The 15,847-nt window shown below is 48.6% G+C and overlaps 1 protein-coding gene across 1 annotated transcript in view; it reads right to left on the bottom strand.

Annotated features, from left to right (window-relative positions):
- The window catches only part of SLC22A15 (solute carrier family 22 member 15), a 42,383-nt gene extending 40,552 nt beyond the window's left edge, over nt 1-1,831 (bottom strand). Inside the window, exon 1 of the mRNA XM_074808732.1 lies at nt 1,552-1,831. Within this exon, the coding sequence (XP_074664833.1) occupies nt 1,552-1,638 (87 nt within the window). The 5' untranslated portion in view covers nt 1,639-1,831. The remainder of the gene's footprint in view (nt 1-1,551) is intronic.
- Between the last annotated feature and the right edge of the window lie 14,016 nt (nt 1,832-15,847).

The raw sequence follows: 15,847 nt of genomic DNA, 5'->3' as shown, positions 1-15,847 counted from the left end.
AAAACAAACAAACGCATTACAGAACAGCTGACCCATACTATTAAATACTCTGGGAATACCGAGCACTTGTCATGGTTGCAGTTCCTTCCAGAACATGACTAGCACTGGAAGAAAAAATATTGCTTCCTTAATCCCTAGTCTTCATAAAGTATACAAATTTTCTAGCCAGTCAGCCAGGAGAACAAGCTCTAACCAATGTCTGATTTTAAAGGATTAATCAGCTAAATCAGTAAAAAAAAAAGAGGGAGAAACGGTACAAGGAAACAGAAACATACAAAGCGTTTGCTGTTCATCATCATAGTTTTGCAACCAAACACAGAGTTCCCAACTGACAGGACTGGCCATCTGAATTTTCTTTGATCATCTCATAAAGCTTCTTAACACTTCTGCCAGTCCCCTGGCTGACAGGAGAAGATCTTCAGTCTCACTGCTCATGACTGGAAGTTCTCGATTACTATAAAATAGTGGTCTGCAGAGGTGTGAGGACATTTAAGTTCCCCCTCTTCCTTCCTGCAGCAGGTAAATTTCCACAGGGGCAGTAACCTGTCATCTGTCAGCCTCACTGTATTCACTACCATTAAGTTTTTGAAGAGTTAACATGGAGTAAACCAAACTTCTGTCAGATTCAAACTATACGCTTAGGCCTGACTGTGAAGGTGCACATATCCTCATCTCCCCTCCCCACCTCATAGGAATAGGCACAAAGATGAAGCAAAGCTGGAAGTAAAGATGACAAACCTGGTTGCAGAGCACATCACTTGGTCATGCAGTCTCTGAATGATATTATAGTACTTTACTGTCACTTTGGAGTCCACTTTTATCAGGAAACTTGAGAGCTCCAGTTTTGTATCTCACAGAATACAAACCTGACTACCCAAGATGTAAAGCCTTGTCCACGTACCTAATGCAGGGACACTGTTCCTACATTCTAAGAGTTAAAACAAGGCAAATCAAAGTACCATAAGCAGTCATAGCCTTTCAGCTGGTTAGATGAGAGCTTCTGCACACCGAGGTATCAGCGACCACCTGTAGCTTTTCAAACATTTCCACCACAAACAAACCACACGCAACCTAGAAATCGCTTGCCTGGGTCATTAACTCCAGGTTGTGTAGGATTCCCAGCAGTCTCTGAGAGAAGTCACTGTCAGACAGTTTAGCTCATGGAAATCTCAGTTTAATTTCACTTCAGCCGGCCCTTCACCTGACAAACTGCATACTCCCAATCTGCTGGCCGAGTGAGGCGTAACTCCTCCTGCAGCGCGGCACTGATTTGCCCCAAATTCACTCCGCAGAAGTTCACTCTGCCTTTGGACAGAGGTCACCTTTGCCCCAGGAGCGCAGCAAAACCGCCGCAGGCTAAACCCAGCGCCGAAGCGCAGCTACCGCCACCAGCAGCAGACCTCCGACACCAACCTTCGCACCAGGCAGCGCTCGCCGCCGGCACACCCACCCAACGCCCTGAGAGGACCCTCACATCCCCCTCCCGGCACTGCCTCCCCCACCGGCGGGAAACGGGCGGGAGGGAGCGGGGGGGGGCGTGCGGCCTCTCACCTGGAGGAGCACGGCCAGCAGGACGCACAGATACACCTGGTAGGGCCCCATCTGCCCCACCAGCGGGAACGCCTCCTCCACCTCCATCCCGCTCCCCGACCCGCCGCGCAGCTCCTACCAGCGGCCGCCGAGCAGCGCATCCCCCGGCCCGGGGCAGGGCGGGGCGCGGAGCAACGGCCGGGCCCTCACAGAGGAGGAGGAGGAGGAGGAGGAAAGGGCGGGAGGTGCGAGGCGGCGCCCAGGCGCAGGCGCCGGCAGAGCGGCTGGAGGCGCGCACCGCCCGCCCCGCGACACGCGCGCGCGCAGCCTCCCGCCTTCCCGGGCACCCGCCGGGGAAGCGGAAACGCAAGGGCCGTTCCGAGCGCTGGCGCACGCGCAGCTTCCGATTCAAATAGTGGGAGGGGGAAAGGGAGGGAGGGAGAGAGGGGTCTGTGAGGAGCGTGTGAGGGGGGTTGTGAGAGGACTGCGAGGGGTCCCTGTGGGGTGCGTGAGGTGGGGTGTGAGAGGACTGCGGGGGGTCCCTGAGGGGTGTATAAGGTGGGGTGTGAGAGGACTGTGAGGGGTCTCTGAGGGGTGCGTGAGGGGGGTTGTGAGAGGACTGTGAGGGATCCCTGAGGGGTGTGTGAGGTGGGGTGTGAGGGGGTCTGTGAGGGGTGCATGAGGTGGGGTATGAGAGGACTGTGAGGGGTCCCTGAGGGGTGCATAAGGTGGGGTGTGAGAGGTCTGCGAGGGGTGCGTGAGGGGGTTTGTGAGAGGACTGTGAGGGGGTGCGTGAGGTGGGGTGGGGGGGTGTCTGTGAGAGGACTTGAGGAGCTTTGCGAGGGTGTGTGAGGGGTGTCAGGGAGGCAGTGCGGAGATGCCCTGGGCAGCTGGGTTGCTTACAGTGAGTAGGCACAGGACTGAGGAGGTGGGTGCTGGGCAGGGGGGTGCTGTTCCTCATGAGGTGCAGCAGCTGTGATCGTAGTTGTTTGGAAGCGGAGGGGGAAAGAGGCATTGCCTCTGGACCCTTGGTTAGACCAAGGTAGCATGCTGGCCCTGGGTCCATGCTAGCGAGGTGGTTCTGGGTTTTATGGCATTCACCATGCAGCAGCTGAGCTCTGATCTAGTTTCATCATAAGAGCACAGGTAGGTTAGAGTCTGTGCTCAGTGGGTTTGCACCTTCATTGAGCAGTGTTAGCCCTGTGTCTGGGAAGCCCTGCCCACATAGTGCATGCTGCTTAAGTTCTGTAAATTCATGCAGGACCCCTAAATACTGATATACCTCAACTGTGGAATATTCTGTAATTATACTTCATAGCATACTTGCTGGTAGTTGTAAAAAAACAAACATGGCATGAGACTATTATGTAGGTGCCACTAGAGTTGAGTTCTGGACTTGGACAAATCTTGCTGTTCTTGATTTAATGCCTAGTGAGGACGTGCCTCTCTGTTACAGCAGTCATCATAAAACTGTAGTTGTAATGTGTTTTATGAAAGTAGTCATTTATTTGGAGAGCCTTCATTGTGAACGTGTGGTAAAAGTTCTCAGAATTAACGAGGCTGGTTTGTGAAGGAACATGAACTCCACTGAGTAGGAAGGGAAGGGAGATAAATGCATGTGTGAGATAATAGTAGTGATGCAAAGTGGCGATGAGCTTCTCATGGTCCATTTTCATTCTACCTTCACAATAAAGCTCCAAAAACATGAAACAACTTAGATTGTTGAGACTTTTCTACCTAGTGGTACCAAAAAGCAGCAGCAACGTCTTTATGCTTATGGCTTTTATTGTATGAACAACAGCTGGAGAGAAAGGAAGAGTTGTGCAGTGAGGTGTGACCTTTAGGACCATGCCAGGAGCCTGGGAAATAACACCACTTCCTTGCTGTAAAAGTCTTGGCAAACTGACAAGCATCAAAGCAATTTACTCTTCATATGAAATTCACCTTTGCCCTAAGCACTTCTTTTCACATTTTGAGGCTTAGTACAGATTGATTAAAGGCAAAACAGCGAAGGATTTCTGAAATGTCAGGACCTTTCTGGTGTTCACCCAACCACACTCGTCTCGTTTTATTACTCAGCTGAGATGCAGAGGAGGTGTCCTGGTGCTCAGGACACCCTGCGTTCCTCTCCCCCGCACCCCTTCCACGCTCCCAGGCAGTTGGGCCGCGCTCTCTGGCAACCACGGCTTTATTCCAGTTTGCCTGGTGCCGGGGAGGGCCACAGCCTTCGCCATCACCTCTCAGCCCCTCTGTGGCTCTGGAGTTGGGGTGAGCAGGGTTAGAGGAAGGGTTAGGGGAATCACTGTGCTCCCTTCAGCCCCCCAGCACTTCCCACCTGGGGAGTTTTTCCCGCCTGTGTTCCCTGTTTCTTTACAGCACCCTGCTGCATGAACCTCCATGCAGTGCTGCCTTCCATGATGCTCCAGCTCCGCTCCTGCCACAGCTCTGCTGAGATAATGCCTCGGAGTCCCACAGCCTCCAGTCCGGACCCTACTGAGGTTACCCTGGCTTGGCTCTAGGCATGTCCGTACAGCACAGCCTGCGGAAAACAGCTGCCAGGGAGCCGTCTCCTCCTGTGCAGGTGCTTCCCAAACAGAGGACCGTGAAAACGACGAAGAGACTGGAGCATCTGTCATGCAAGGAGGGGCTGAAAGAGCCGGGACCATTCAGCCTGCAGCAGAGAAGGCTCCGGGAAGAACTTCCTGATGCGCTTATGTGCTGGGTTTGTGTGTGTGGCAGGGTTTTTGGTAGCAGGGGAAGGGGGCTACAGCGGTGACCCTCGTGAGAAGCTTCTTGAAAGGTCCTGTGGCTCCAAGTCGGACCCACCACTGGCCAAGGCCGAGCCAATTAGACTGGCTCTTAGGAAGTATTTCTTTCCAGAAGGGGTTGTTGAGCGTTGGAATGGGCTGCCCAGGGCAGGGGTGGAGTCCCCATCCCTGGAGGGGTTGAAGAGTCGGGTTGACCCAGCGCTGAGGGATCTGGTGGAGTTGGGAACGGTCAGTGTGAGGTTAATGGCTGGACTGGATGATCTTCAAGTTCTTTTCCAACCTTGATGATTCTGTGATTCTGATTCTGTAATTGGCAACGGTGGCTGCGCTTCAGTGATAATGTATTTAAAAAGGGGAATCTGGGAGGAAGAATTGGAGTTGTGAGGAGGAGTTACGAAAAGGACACCTCTGCAAACATTGAGGTCAGGGGAAGGAAGGAGGAGGAAGGGGGGGAGATGCGCCAGAGCATGGAGCCCCCCTCTATCCCGTGGTGAGACGTCAGGGCTCCCCCTGCCACCCATGGAAGAAGAAGGGGAGGGGTGGGGGGATGTGTTTTAAGATTTGGTAACGCTTCTCACTGTCCCATTCTGTCTGTTAAGTGTCATCGTTGTTAGTGTTTTGAATGAAGGTGATGTCTGTGTTCCCCTAAGGAGCCTGTCTTTTGCCTGTGACCATAAGGGGTGAGCCACCCCTTTCTGTCCTTATCTCCATTCCTAGGCCTTTTTGATGCATTTTTCTCCTTCCCAGCACTGAGGGGAAGGAGTGCGTGAATAGCTCCATGGTGCTCAGTTGCCCTCTGGGCCTAAACCGGGACAGCACAAATACCTGACGGGAGGGAATAAAGAGAAGGAGCCCAGGCTCTTCTCAGCAGTGCCTACCAACAAGGCAAGAGGCAATGGGCACAAATTAAACCATGAAACTCAATCTGAATACAATAAATTTATTACTGTGAGAGTGGTCAAACACTGGAACATGTTGCATGGACAGCTTACGGTGTGTCCACCTGTGGAGGTAGATACTCAACACCCAACTGGGCACAGCCCTGGACAACCTGCTCTAGCTGACCCTACTTGAGCAGAGGGGGTGGACTAGATGGTCTCCAGAGGTCACTTCCAACCTCAACCATTTTATGATTCTGTAGTTTGCATGTCCCAGCTATGAGTGAGCCTCTCATATTCCCACTTTATTCTAAACCTTACAAATTTTGGTCACGCCCCCAAAAAAGTCTGATTTTAGTAGGGATTTGGCTTTTCGATGTTTGCAGGGAAACCCGAGTGTTGGCAGAAAGGGGGCTGTTTCGGGGTCAGCCTGAAGGATGGGACTTGGCAGGAGTGTATCTATGGGATGCTGACCAGGGGTATGGAGCAAGGAACCCACGTGGAGTGTAGCAGGAGGAGAGGAAGAACTGCCTGGCTGAAGTAAAATACCCATTAACCATCACCCTGAACGCCAAACGTGCAGGTCACCTCATATCACATTCTGCAAGGACCATAGGGTGAATTTAGAGGAAAACAGGTGTTTTCATCTTCCTGATTTTCACTGACAATGAAATGTGTCTGCCCCATGAGGCCGGTGGTTTTGGAAAGGATTGGATGCAACGTTCAGAGGTTTCAGCAATTTGTCACCATGATGCTAGGGCTGCACTCCAGTTGGCCAGTGATGTCTCCTCACTGGAGCACTCACATCTTCACAGAGTATTACTGTCTGTGAAGATCATTAATGTGCAATTTACTCCCTCCTCCTCCTCATTAATAACCATGTCAAATAAGAATAGTCTTAACAATCCTGTCTGTGGGGAATTTTTCTTTTAATGAGAGTGATTCAGTCGTCTTACTCAGATGTAAATATGGTATCCCCTAGGTTTTCCCACATTGCTTCCCCACCCCCCCCAGTTACTCCTGCTTCATGGGTTTGTTGCTCTTTAGAGGCTTACACATCAAATTCACATGGGCACCTCAAGACTGAGACAGCTGCATGGCTTCTTTTCCAGCCTTTCTGAAATAATCACTCCAGATGTGTTCTATATGTTATGGAACATATATTATGTTCCATAATAGTTCCCTTTCTGTCTGTCTGTAAGGATGACCCAGAGTATTCAAAACACTAGATATATGTAAGTGCAAAGGGATAACCCTTAGCTAAGTTCCTCTTAAATAAAAAAAAAAAAAAAAATCATCAAATATCTTAGGTTCATTGGCATTGTGTTTCCGGATTTGTTGTATTCATTTGTAGTTGATTCTGACACAGCTGTTAATTTTGCCTTGGAAACACAACCAATAATAGTTTGAAAAAAGACCTTAAAAGAACTATTGATGTTCCCATCTCCTAGGTCGGGATTTCTCACCCATTCAAAGGGTGCCCACGCAAATTGTTCATTCAGCACTTGGCACAGCTGAGATCTAAAGAAGATCTATTCCTGGTGGAGGAGGTTTCAGCTCGTCCATCAGTGGACCTTGTGAGTAAGCCATGAAGCTCCTTAGCCCAGGCTGCTGTGGATGCCAGAAGATCAGGCAGGTTCAAGTGAAGGCTCGACAAGTACAGAGGAGGAAAGTCCACTGAGGTTTAGCTAATGCAGAGAGGAAACACCTCCAGCTCCGGAAGGTCCCTGAGAGACAAATTGTTCAAAGCTGGTATCTGGAGGAAATACCCTCTCCTCTTACACTCCTGCCTAGGCACCTTTTGGCCACAGCAGGAGATGGGATTTGGGGCAAAAAGGACATTTGCTCTCATGCTGCACAGCCGCTTTTGTGATCTCGCAGTTCGTCAGGTTCCCATCCCCTTAATTTAGAGGAGGTTTCCACCACATCAGCTGAGCTGAATGCTGGACGGGGAACGACTGAGCTCTGACTGGGGCAACAAGAATGGCAGCTGTGGGAAGAGGCGGTGGAAACCTCTTCCATAAGAACAGAAAAGGGTTTTGGTTCATAAAACCAGTTATTATTAAAGAAGCCTAGGGCTAAAGGAGGGTCCCTCCTTCAGGACAAAAATAAAGCAGAGGTTCTCTTGCTCCCTTAGCTTCATCTGATCCACAGCAAGAGGAGAGGAGCAGTCAGAGGGGTTGATGGTACCTGCCAGAATGCCTGCCTTTGCTGGCCTCCTGTTACGGAAAATGAAGATTTTTCCAACCAGACTAATCAGCTGCACGTTGCAGCTGGCTTACCCCATAATACTATGCAAAGCTAGCATATGGCTCATTACAATATACCCTGACTAAGTGTTCAGCCAAACAATCCACCAAGGCATTTTTTCTTCTCTGATGTGCTGTTTGCACTTTTTGCAAACAAAGCAACAAACAATGCCTTTGGAGGCACTTTTCAATTTTAGATGAGGCTTGGGGATGCTGAATTTCTGGCTATACTGTGAATGATGTTACAAGCTCATTCCCTCTCCCTTGCTAGATGGACAGTTGTCTGTTGCAAACCAGCTGCAGTTCAGGTTCCAGAAGGATCTGAGCTTCCTCACACATCCTGTATCGCTGACAGTGGATAGTTGGTCATGTCGCAAGGTGCACATCTGTGTCCAACATGCTTCTTGGCCTGTAACTGCCGTCCTGATCCTGCTCAGTTTCTCCCCACTTAGACATGACCTGCAGTGCGTGCCCTGGGGTGGGAGCTCTGGTTTCACCACAAACACCTTCAGGGGTTTCAGACTGACTTGATTATGAACCACCCTTTTGTGCTTAAACATACTAAAAACTTAGTCATAAAAAAAAACAAAAACAATGTAGTTGTAAGAGGCAGGATTGGCCGTTGTGGTCTCCCAGCAGTGGCTGAGACAGAGATAACAATGTTGAACATAAAGGTGAGTGCTTGTATCTCAAAATGGTTTTCTCAAATGGTGTCACGCTGCCTTTGAGAGAACCCCCGTGTTCTTCGTAAGCTCTTTTCTTTCCAAGCGGCCATCATCTGGCTGGAGCAGTGCTCATAATCTTGACATTTATACCCTTCGTTCTCTGCCTTATCACCAGCATACAGAAGACTTGTGTGGACTGAGTCTCTACTGACCCCACAGAAGTACACGGAAGCACTTACAGGTGGTTTGTCTGGCAGAAGCGACAGCGCTCTGGATTTGGAGGCAGAGAGAGCAGTTGGCAGGTGGTATCTTCCTCACAATGCCCTCAAAATGCAAAAATCCCTTAGCAAGGACAACTACATGGATTTCAGCAGCTATTCCCACCCGACGTGTGCCATGTAGTGCACTAGTGATATTCTGCTCAGTATGTCTGGCCACCATTAAATTTCTTGATCACTGCTACTGCAGGTTATCACAGCAGTAACTTATTCTTCAACAGCAGCTCCAAATTGCAAAATAAGGCTTTTGGTCCTGTCCTGCCCTTGCAAAAGAAGTGTGATAACTTGGGAGAACCCTTCAGAAATGAAGGTGTAAAGACAGCCAGACATCAGACAGGTGCTGCTGAGTGTCAGGTAGATGCTCACAGTCAAAATTAGCAGAAGTTTGGAGACTTAAGAGCACTGTGGCAGTGACATGGAAAGTCTCACGAGGCCCTACTTGTCTGACCCGATGGGTTGGCACAGACTGTGCTATATGGGCTGGCAGGAGCTCAGGGCTGTCTGAATTATGATCTACCGAACTGTGTAGACATACCTTAAGCTTCTGCACAGAAAGAGAAAGCATCCATGGGTGATGGGATTCTGCATTTCTAGCTCTAGACATGGGAGGCAGGGGATACTCATTATGGCAATAATCAGGATGCCACACAGGCATTTTCTATAGATAGTAGTAGGGGATTTCTCCAACAAACAGGTTTGCACCTTGGGGGAGTTCCCAAGACACAAATGTCTTGTGGACTTTGTTTCTCCAAAGAGGTGTAGTTCTCAAAGTGATCTTGGGATCCTGTAGGAGCATCTACAAAAGATGTCTGCAAGGGAAAACCCTCACTCAGTAATAGCAGGAAGGGACAGTGTACAGAACCAGGGTTTCACAGCAAAGAACGCTTCTGAAGCTTGTGCAGCTAGGAGAATTTCAGGTCCTTCCCGTTACCCAAGGAAACAGGAGGTTTCAAGTCATCCTTGTGTTCAGACATTACAGTTGATATGTGGGGAAAAGAAAGACTCGAAACCCCTTACCCAGCAGAGCATTGCAGAGAAAGAGCTGGCTTTGCCCTGCAGCTTCTGGACACCTACAGTCAGAAGGATCTCTCAGCCATCCACAGTACCAGTTTTTATTTCCTCGACTTGATTGTTGCTTCAGAAATTTACAGTCTGGTGCGAGACGTGAGTCAATGAGAGCAGTGAGGGACAGTGAGACAGGGAGGCAGGAATGTGAATGCAAATGAATACACAAGTTAGCTGGATGCAGAAAACACGGAGACGATGGGTTTTGCTACTGAGGTAAATGGTACACTACAAATGAGATAAATATGCTGGCACTGAACTGCCCGTTACAGCTAATACGTACTGGCAGATTTCCACAGGCACTCAGGTGGAGAGAGGTCCTGAGGAAGGCTTTCAAATGGAGTGGATTTGGACTATGTGGTGTTTTCTCCAGCAGAGGCGATGGCTGGGGCTGTTACATAGCTGAAAGGAGGGTGCAGAGAGTTGGGGATGAGTCTCTTTAACGAAGTAACAAGCGGTAAGACAAGAGGGAATGGCCTAAAGCTGTGCCAGGGCAGGGTCAGACTGGCTCTTAGGAAGTATTTCTTTGCAGAAGGGGTTGTTGGGCGTTGGAATGGGCTGCCCAGGGCAGGGGGGGAGTCCCCATCCCTGGAGAGGTTCAAGAGTAGGGTCGACATAGCGCTGAGGGATCTGGTGGAGTTGAGAACGGTCAGTGTGAGGTTACTGGTTGGACTGGAGGATCTTCAAGGTCTTTTCCAACCTAGATAATTCTGTGACTCTGTGTGATTCTGTATCCTGGATGAGAAAGCGCAGACTGTGTGATAGCTGATGTTACAGTGCCCTGACAGCAGGAAAGATGCTTCACTCCCTATGTGCTAAGGACCTCAGGAAGCCTGGAGGTCTCAGCTGTCCCTTGGTTCAGGACAACCTGCAACCCACTGCAACAGGATGGACATCCAGCTGGGGTCAAAACGTTCAGCTGGTTGTGTAATAAAACATATATGGTATTTGTTATTCAAATCTCAAGGGGAAAAAGAAGTTGTGGTCAGGACATCTTGTTAAGTAAACTAAGCATAAAGAGAGACTCTGTTAATACCAGATTGTGTTGTAACTAAACTATGTTGTGGCCAAACAGTTTTGTAATTCTCTTATGTATAGAATTTCTAAATGTTTTTGCACTTTCTATGCGACCTCAGGTTTAAAAAGAAATAATAAGATGTATGTACATAGTTTCTATTGTTAAAATCAGTTGTTAGAGGGGAGCTAAAATGGCCCCCACCTTCAAGGCAGACAGTGTTATGTCCAGACAATGTTATGACTAGACTATGGTGTAGCCAGACTGTTATGACTGCAAAAACACCTGTGCTGAATCATCCCCCATAAATGGAAGAACCCAAGAAAAGCCCGGGAAAACTTGTTTACAACTTTGCAGACCCCTCAGGGTACGCCCATCATGAATATGGATGATGACTACACTATAAAGGGACTCGGTTCTGTCGTCTAAGGTGTCTGTCCTGTAGAGCAGAGACTCCTGGCGCACTCAGCGCTGTTTTGCTCACTCGCAGCTTGCTAATAAAAATTTTATTGATCACTAAAAATTGAGAAGTGGTTATTTCCCATTAAATTACAATTAATCTATAACAGTTGTACAAAGAATATGGCTACATCTGAATTTTGGAGAAGGTCAGATCTGTACCAAGGCTGACTGTCCCACCGCTCACAGTCTGAACGTTAGTAGTGGTTTGGCGAGTCTGGGAAGGAACTTCTGGATTCAAAACACTTCAGTCTCACCTCTCTCTTATTACGCAGTTAAAACCAGCTTTAATGTAAGCTTAAATCACGGAGATGCCAAAGTTGAACATAACCATTGAAGTAATTCCTAAGACCGGCCCAAGAACAGGGTTTTGCAACTCAGCTGGGCAGGATTTGTGTCCTTTTTTTGTACAGGGCACAGATTCTCATGCTCCTGCTCAGCACCCTCAGCCATTCGCACTTCTGGAAAAAGAACTGGGTGGGAGGAAAGCAAAGCCTGCCCCAGAGCTGAGGTGGGGGCGAGGCTCCCTCCAAGCCCCAGGGCTTGCCCGACGCAGATGGAACAAACGCGGGAGGGCACAGGCCTTCCACCAGCACAAGCGGCGCGCAGAGGCACGAGGAAGATGCCTAAAATCACCTTTCAGGACGGGGAAAAAAACAAACATAAATAAATCAATAGCAGTGTGTGGTTCCCTCCGCCCTGGGAACAAAGAGTGCCTGCGGCGCCGGCCGGGACCAGCAGGGAGCGGCCGAGCGCCGCCGGGGCCTGGGCCGGGGCCTGGGCCGGGGCCTGGGCCGGGGCCTGGGCCGGGTGCTCCCCGCTGGCAGCAGGGCCAGGGCCGCTGCCGACCTCGGCCTTGTGGCGGTCGGGAGGGTGGTTGCAGGTGTAAATCTCCCCGTAGCGCTGGGGTCGGTTTTCTCCCTCACCCAGCACCTTTTCTGCACGTGCGAGAATTTGGCCCTGAATTTAGGGAAACGCGGTGGGGAGAGAGAAGGAATGCCGGTTCACCGGGCGTTTTAGTTAATGGCTGCAAACTAGTTGTGTGGCCATATGAGTGCCAGTTCCAAACCACTCACACAGTCAAGCATCAGTCTTCTTGATGTGTCTCCTGAAGCAGGAGTCACATAGGGCATTGCAAAAACTTGCACATTTTGCTCCTTAAATATGCTATTTTAATACGTCCGCGCAGGCGTGTCTGAAATCTGGGCTTGAATTCTGTAGCCTGGATTAATCTTTGTCAAAATATGCAGGCAGTCTCATCAGATGTTTCTGGCAAAAGATACACAAATTTGTTGTTCAGACTTGTAAAGATCTAGTTCTTAATTGCTATTACTATCAGTTGCTGTGCCCATCACTGTACCACACTGTACAGGCATGGAGTTATAATACACAACAAAAGCCAAAGAACATATTTCTACCAGAGGTGAGAGAAGCAGCAGCTCTATAAAGGATCAACTTACTCGACATGGCAATGCTACGTACCAAGCTTACCAGCATATTATTGGTCACTTGGCCATGATGGTCACGTTTTCCAGACTGCTGGGGAGTATTAAATTGCCGTAACAGGTACAAAATACCTGCAAAATTTGTTTATGATGACAGAACCTGGGCAAGGGGCAGAATGTGGCTATTCCAAATCTAAATGACATAGTTGAATTCCTGGTGGTAAATGCACGTGATGTTTTTATACCTATTTAAGCCTCTGGACTATAGCACAGAAGCAAATTTGTTTTGAGTTAACTTAGTCTGAATGGGAGAAATCCTTCCAGAAAACTGAAATGGTAGAATCCAAGTCTTGTGCGTCAAATTCAGAGACTTTTTAGAAAATCCGGACAATGCTGAAGTCTGAGAATCACCGTTGTTATCCAAAAGGAGAAGGGTGTGTCTGCATTAAAAATACATGCTTTTCTGGTAAAATGCATTCTAGAGGAATTCAAAGTATGGTTAGCAAGAAGCAACCAAATTTCTGATCTTTCTGGATTTGTATGATAGAGGAGAGGGAGATCTTAATTCCACTAATATTTTTATCCTGGGAAATTTGTGGGTGATTCCCTGAACAAACTTGGTGACTGCTGCACACATTCCAGGCCAGATTCTGTTCTCTATAGGTCTGTTGAAAGTGTGGATGGTCTCTCCGAAACTTACCATTGCTGTTCTGGGTGGATTTCTGTAAAAATTCTTACATAACTCCATGCGAGCGGGTTTGGATGTGCCCCTCAATCCAGAGCCATGAATGCCTGCACTTCTGTTCCCATGAATGCCTTATGGTCACAGGGAAGGCATACTCTACCCGACTTGAAATGAGCTCATTCTAGGACCTGCCTACTCCCGTTAACCCTTACCAGTATCATTAGTATGCACTTCATATAAAAGTGGCTTACTGGGTGTGACCAAAAATCAGTGCTGTCTGCACCACTGACCAGTTGCCAATATCAAGGGAAGAGGGAAAGCATACCCCAAGACTTCCCAGCCCCCTTTCCCAGTCTTCTTGCAATGTGTGGCTGGTTCAGCTGCAGCTGATGCCTTTATGCTTAGTAGGTCTGGACAAGTTTTCTTCCATTGCCCAGTCCCCTTCAGAAGTCCTGCCAAGTCTTCTGTTCACTGTGTCCTGTGGCAAGGATTTCACTGTACAACTGCATGTTCTGTGAAAGAGGGATCTCCTCTTGTTATCCCAGGACCTGCCACCTGCCAATGCCATGTTCTTCATTTGGGGAAGTGGAGGACAGTTTACATCCTCCATGCCACTTGTAGTTTTATAACGTTTGACAGGCACTGTTAGATCTCCCACTATTCTTCTGGGACAGTGCACAGAGGGAAAACTTCCTGGGGAAAGCTCCTGAGCTGGAAATGCAGGGAGAAAGTGCATAAAAGGTTCTCAGACGTGTGATTTTCTGTGACCAGCTCCCAAATCACTTTGCTCAGACCAGAGCTGGCCGTTTGGAGCAATCTGATTTAGGACTGTTGCTATAAATGAAATGAAATGAAGCTGGAGAGGACTTTCGTGCCAAAGGTGGTGGTGATGGTGCTGGATTCAAGCTACACATAGCCTTCATATCGACAGGCTTTCTCAGTGAAGATAGCATGCAGTGCTCCTGCTCCATTTCCTCCTTCTAGGAGTACTAGATTGTGAGAATAGTCCATCCAACCGAGTTCAGTGTCACAGTCCTTCTGATAGCAGCAAGCAGGTGGGCAGAGAAGGTAGGATACACATTCCTCTCCCCAAAAGTCTGGAAATCCACATGCTGTACTTGTCAGCTGGCCCCAGACCCTGCAGTTCTTCCTGGAATTGCTCTGCCCATCCACCCCCAGAACTGTCTCCAGGAGACCTGTGTGGAGCCAAGGGAAGATGTTTCCCGAGCAGGAGACAGTTCACACAAGCGGCTCTATTGGATTCTGGTGACAAGCAACATTAGTAGGAACAGCCATCAGTGCCAAGCCCCAGTAGGCAGCAGCAATAGAAAACTTCCCTTCTGCTGTTTCCACTACTGCCACTCAGGGCCTGAGGCCTCCTCTTGGAGACCAGGTTCATTCTTCATCACTTAGCTCCTCAATGACTCAAACTGCCAAAGAGGACATCTGGTAGCAAAGGGAGCTGGTGCTTTTTCTGAGGCAGAAAGACAGTATCTTTATTAGCAGCTGCGTTTAGACTTCTAACTAATTTCATCTAGGCCACTGAACAGTTGGAGGATGACAGCAACTCCACTGAGTTTTGAGGGTACAAGTGCACCTAAAGGCTTCAGCTGTATTAACATGTTTGGCTACTGTGTGACAGATCTGCCGTCGGGTATGAATTCAGGGATGGTATTCTAAGAGGAACTGGCATTTTTGATCGGTTCATTGGTCATGGCACCTGAGGCAGGAGTTTGCATAAGTCTCAGACCCTATTTCCAACGCCTTTAATGATCACAGCCACTGAAGTGAGTTGTGTCGAGAGGGCAGAGGCTCTATTAGGAGGGATAAAGGAAGCACAAGTGTGAACAGCTGTGTTACTCTTCACTGGGACTGGGATATCCATCCTAACCCCAGTGTGAGCAAGAGAAAGGGCTCCAAGCTTCTCAGGAGAGAATAACTTCCTCACTGCCTCACAGTTTATTTTTAAAATCCTCGTATGTGGATACTGTGAACTGAATTCCACCCTAGATTACCAGATCTCCCAAGAGGTAGAGTGGAGCAAGAATTCAGAAATCGGTGTAGGAAGCTTAGGGAAATGGCAGCCATGAGCTAAACTGGTTTCATAAGATTTATGAGATGCACAGGGAGTCAGCAACAGTACTGGAAGATGGTTTTTTCCACATGTAGCCATGAAGTGGACTGCTACTATCCCTGGTCTTGTTGCAAAGTGAGAGAGAGCAGTGAACAGAGAAACAGATACAATATTTGATGACAAAGGACCAGAGCATAGCATGCTCTGGGCTGGCAACCTTCCTGCAGGGAGGGGGCCAGTGGTAGAAAACTCCCAATGAGGGTGGACACAGTAGGACAGCAGTGATCTAGGAGAATGAAATAAAGTTTCTACAGGGATATGGATTTTAAAAAATTGTTGAGATGTACAGGAAGCCAGAAGGATTTTAAACGGGGATTGTAGGGGTTGCTCAAGCAAAGAGAATCCTGATCCGGTTGATGCCTCAAATGCATGCCACAGTTTTTACACTGAGGGGAGAAAGAAACCGACTTCTTGGACTTGACTTGCTTTGCTTGCTGTGTAATGTGTTTCTAAGGACCAGTTTGTGGAGCTGAAAGAGATCCATCGGACAGGAACGGAGCATAGTGCAGTGATGCTAACACTGACGTGCAGAAACAAACTCTACAACTCGGAGAGAGTTATAAAGCAGGTATGTTTATTCCAGCCGGGGTGCAATGGGATTTCTCCACAAAGCTTGCACACCGTCTCTGGCAAGTAGCCAAATATTTATTACACCAAAGCATACATATTCATTAGG

This window comes from Strix aluco, chromosome 2, assembly GCF_031877795.1.
Source record: "Strix aluco isolate bStrAlu1 chromosome 2, bStrAlu1.hap1, whole genome shotgun sequence".
Classification (NCBI taxonomy): Eukaryota; Metazoa; Chordata; class Aves; order Strigiformes; family Strigidae; genus Strix; species Strix aluco.
Note: the sequence above shows the minus strand (reverse complement) of the source record. Positions and strands in the feature narration are given on the sequence as shown.